A 5,054-nucleotide genomic window follows, 5' to 3' on the forward strand; every position below is an offset into this window, starting at 1 on the left:
AAAAAAAAAAAAAAAAAAGAATTAAAGCTGAGCATGGTGGCATATGCCTTTAGTCCCAGCACTTGGAAGGGAGAGGTAGAGGCAGGCAGATCTCTGAGTTTGAGGCCACCCTGATCTACACAACAAATTCCAGGACAATACAAAGAAACCCTGTCTTGAAAAAACAAAACAGAACCCCACCCCCACCCAACAACAAAAAATAATTACCTAAGCTGTTAGGAAGCTATAGTGCTTTTTTCTTTTTAAGGTTCAAACTCTTTAGGTAACATACCTATTTTATACATTTCAGAACTAGAACTTCAAAGAGCATTGTGTTTGTGATACCATCTTATGGTAGAGTTTTAACAGAAAATTTAAGAAATGTTTATTTATTCAAAACTGTTATTTACATATTAGCACCATACATCATTTTCTCNACAAGCCGTTTTGTAAAACAAATATTTAAAAGGGAGGCCTTGTTTCAATATTATTTTGAATATAATTTTGATCCACATCATCTCTTAGCAGTGTCATAGGGCCCCAGAACCCTTAGATTACCCTTTGATATGTTCATATATAAAATTTCCTATTACTTGAGATTGAGGGCCAGCAATATGACTTAGCAGGCAAAGGCACCTGCTGCTAAACCTGATGACCTAGGTTTGATTCTTCCCACTCAGTGGAAGGAGAGAAATGATTACTGTAAGTTGCCTCCTGATTGCCATTTGATCACCAGTGCACACGCACGCCCATCCACCTACCTAACACCTACACAGAATAAAAATTAATGAAAAGACACACTTTCATTGCTAATAATCGTTAATAATTAATGTAAATTGTATAGTAATTTGTAAAGAAGTTAGAATGCTGTCATTTAACCTATTTACATATGAAGAGATTATTTAATTAAGTTTTGTAAATAAATGTTCTTACCTCTAAGGTAGTAATGGTACTTACTCTTCAAAGTCTTCATGGATTAAATGAAATACTGTATGTTAAATGTTTAGACTTTTTCTTGTTCCATAGAGGATTGCTGCTGTTAGTATATTATTATTATCATGATGTAGAAGGTGCTTTAAAGAATGGCACGAGTAAGGTAAACATTGCACTTTNGATTGCTCAGCCTTTTTATATTTGAAACTTTGCAGTGATACAGGATAACTTTGCTGCTCCTGATTTGCCTTTGCTGACATGTTTGATACAAGACCAAGAAGAGGTTGAGCCTGATTCCTTGTTTCAACAAAGTGAACTCGAATTTGCACCTTTGAGGTGGGGTGATTCATTTATTTGCCTTCTAAATTTTCTACTCTTGTAGTAAGTTGTTAATAGTATTAATGGTTTCAGGCTAAAGTGGGATTGGGAGTAGAAGTCAGGTATTCTTAGCATATTCTTGTGTCTTAAGTTGGTACAGTATTTTACATGTAGAGATGTACCATGTAACTATAGTTTATTTAGAAATCATGTATGTTTTTGTGTAGCCTTTAGGCAAGCTTTGGTTATCAGTACCTGAATTTCCTATTCTAAATCTCTGTATGCTGCTGCTGTCCTTCCCCTCCATTCTGCAGGAAAGCAGGCATTTATTTTTAAGATATTAATTTGTTTGCACTTTGAGTTTGCTCAGCTATTCTTGAATCAGCCTAGTTAGCTTTCTTTATACTGTGCAAATATCAAGTAAGATTTTTATATTTCAAATTGATGTCTTTTAGAACAATCAAAATGAAAGGACATTTTGTAATTCTTCAGAAACATACTTGGAACTGTCCAANGCTTTGTTTTCTGTTAAAACCAAAAGAAAACTCTACCTTAAACTCAAAACTCTAGATATTTAGAAAGTAAACGTATAACCCCCCTGTCATTATGTTGTATATTACTTTAGAATCATGGTTGCAAAGTTCTCTGTTTCTTTTGGATTATCGAGGTGATTAAGCTATATTGTATTTTGGGAGTAGATCTATAAGCCCAATAACTGACCAGTAAACTGAGGAATGGAAGTTAGTGAGTGTCAATTCATAGTAGGTAGCATGCATTTAAAATAGCAAGCCTGCNGGGGCATGGTGGCGCATGCCTTTAATCCCAGCACTCGGGAGACAGGCAGGCGAGTTTCTGAGTTCGAGGCAAGCCTGGTCTACAAAGTGAGTTCCAGGACATACAGGGCTACACAGAGAAACCCTGTCTCAAAAAACCAAAAAACCAAAACCAAAAACAAACAAACAAAAACAATCCCCCCCCCCAAAAGCAAACCTTATTAAAAGGCAAGCTTTTAAACTTTTTTTATAATGTTGAAATTGATTCTGTTTTAGGAGAATGCAGCGGCAACATCAGGTGGTAGTTTANTTATTGGTTGCAAAATTTTCTTTGTTTAATCTTTAGCTAAAGATTGAAGATTAGAACTTTTAAAAATGCACTTTCAAGTAAGCCTGATTTTAGTGACACCAGGTTTGTATTTTTGTACTAGTATTTAAAAATTAATAATAATAATAATCAGATTATGATGTCCTATATTCATATGTCATGGCCACCAGAAAAGGACACTCAGCAGCCAGAAGGCAACTTGGCTGGTAAAGACCAAGCTTCTACCTCAGCTTTATCTGATATTAGTGATTATTTTTAATTATTAATTAATTAGTTAATACTCAGGAGCTAATTATTTCTTTCTGACTTTGTATTTTCAGAGGAATTCCTGATAAGTCTGAAGATACTGAATGGCTTGCTCGACCATCAGAAGTTAGTGAAGCTTTAATCCAAGCCACCTCAGAAACATCTTCAGACTTAGCTAACAGTTGCTTTAGTATATCTCAGCATCCACTTACAGGTAGCACAACTTTTGGGTCTCAGCGCTCTCTTTTCATGTTTGAACAAGAGAATAATGGAGAAACTGTACCATCTAATGCCCCTGATGAACTGAAAAGCCCGAAGGACTCAGATCATGATGTCCTGTGTTCATATATGTCATGGCTACCAGAAAAGGACACTCAGCAGCCAGAAGGCAACTTGGCTGATAAAGACCAAGTTTCCACCTCAACTTTATCCGATATTAGTGATGAAAGTATAGCTGCTAAAAGAAACAACAGTTTTGGTGTTTCTTGTTCATGTAATCNGTATTGGAACCAGAAAGCCTTACAACAGACTGAAGCATGTCTAGCCAGTAAGGACCATGCTTCCTTCCCATGTAAAATTACTCCTCTTCCTAATAAAGTGCCATACTCTTTTCTGCAATGCATGTTAAAAAGAGGAAAAGGGGCTCCCTTGACCACTGATAATCATCTTGAGAATGTTTGTTTAAGGACTCCAGCAGAAGATGAGATGAGTCTAAAGAATGAGTCTTTGGAGGGTTTTGAAGGAAATGAAGATCTGCAGAAAGAATTATCTCAATTCTTTAAGCAAAAGGAGACTAGAAATACTTGGGCATCTTCTCAGGTGCATACCAGATATCCAGAGATAAAGTATATTGGGACTGTTGCCNTCCCTGATAGTAAAAAACAAGTTGCAGAACCATATATTCTCTACAGAGGACTTGATATCTCTGGTTGTCCTCTTCGGACAGTCAAATCCAACTTGGATGAGACATCAGAACAACTCTATTTTCAAGAGGAAAGAAACCAAAAGGCAGCTCCTACTTTTGGTGAGAAAAATGTTGATGCTACTGAAAATGTAGCCTTTGAGGCAATTATTGCCTCAATTGAGTCTTCCAATCAAGAGAGTCTTATTAGTGAGACTCAAACGGATAACACTGAACTGTTAGCAGATGACAGCGAAGAGAAAGAACCCCTAAAACCAGATNTTTCCCTGTTAAATTGTAAGAATGAAATCTCTTTCATCGATGAGCTTAAGTATCTGAAATACCAGTCTACTCCTGGGGTGTTTGAACCAGCAGATTCAAAACCATTGTTGTATAAAGAAGATGATGCTAGCTCCCTATATCTGTATCCAGATTTAAAGTCACCCGTTAATGCTCCTCAGAACATGCTCAGTAGGCCGGTTTCTGTCACTCTAGAGCTTAAGTCATCTTTAAGTGAAAAAGCTTGCAATCAGGCTGTTGGTCTTGAAACACGGTCACCTTCATTTCAATATGGTATAAGCAATCTTGACCTTACAGAGAAGATAGGCTCTTCAAGCATTAGTTTTGCAATGAAAATAGCAACTTCAGAATCTTGGGTTTTAGAAGATTTAAAGCAGCAGACCTTTGAAGAAGTTGCAGATTCCTCAGACTATAAATTGGGTAAGGATGTAAACTGTAGTAACCCCATTAAAGGTCTAATCTGCTGCTGTATGGAACAGCTTATGAGCAAACTTGGCAGCATGTGATGCAAGTCCCACTTTACATTAACACTGATTAATGATGCATCACTGATTATAGTCAGCCAAGAGGTATTCCTGGAAGTTGATGAAGGCCAAGGTGAAATTCCTTGGCCTTGGGGGCTGAGTTAGGCTGTGTGTGTGTGTGTGTGTGTGTGTGTGTGTGTGTGTGTGTGTGTATCTTATAGTTATGCAACATGACTTCTTTTTTTCTTTTCTTTTTTTTTAATAGAGGGCCTGCAGGGGAAGGCTCAATCTGGCGTCCTTACTAGGTGTGGTGATGCGAAGTACTCCAGCCTTTATGAAAACACTGGTGCACACAGTGAAAGAATTGCTGAATTGCAAAGAGAGGTGAGATACAATGAAGTGATCATTATAGAATATAGTCCTTTCTAGTCCTGATTCAGGAAATGTTACTTGTTTTTTTACCTTTCACTGTTTCCCAGACCTGGGGCCTACAAGGCTTAACTGGTAAGTACTTGGAGCTTGCAGATTTAGAGAATTTGCTTGATGATCTTTGTGACAGCTCTTTGTTTTGGCTACTTTACACCATCATCTGAGGAGCGCCATTTTGAAAAGCCTGTAAGTTACTTGACATTTTTTTTTTTTTTATGGATAGGTAAAGGAATATTTTAGTTGAAAAGAAAATTGTAATGAAAGTAAAGAGCTCATTTGTCTTTGATACCAATCTGCCTTACAATGTGGTCTTCATCTCATACCCAGGAATATGATCCCTACCAAGTGTTGACAGAAAGACTCTTTCATAGCCTGTAACACTT

At 37.0% G+C, this 5,054-nt stretch overlaps 1 protein-coding gene across 1 annotated transcript in view; it reads left to right on the forward strand.

The window, feature by feature from the left end:
- Window positions 1–5,054, forward strand: part of Alms1 (ALMS1 centrosome and basal body associated protein) — a 70,267-nt gene that overhangs the window by 17,961 nt on the left and 47,252 nt on the right. Inside the window, exons 4-6 of the mRNA XM_021164094.1 lie at window positions 1,128–1,248; window positions 2,652–4,198; window positions 4,508–4,626. Of these exons, the coding sequence (XP_021019753.1) occupies window positions 1,128–1,248; window positions 2,652–4,198; window positions 4,508–4,626 (1,787 nt within the window). The remainder of the gene's footprint in view (window positions 1–1,127; window positions 1,249–2,651; window positions 4,199–4,507; window positions 4,627–5,054) is intronic.

This window comes from Mus caroli, chromosome 6 (assembly GCF_900094665.2).
Source record: "Mus caroli chromosome 6, CAROLI_EIJ_v1.1, whole genome shotgun sequence".
Taxonomy (NCBI): Eukaryota; Metazoa; Chordata; class Mammalia; order Rodentia; family Muridae; genus Mus; species Mus caroli.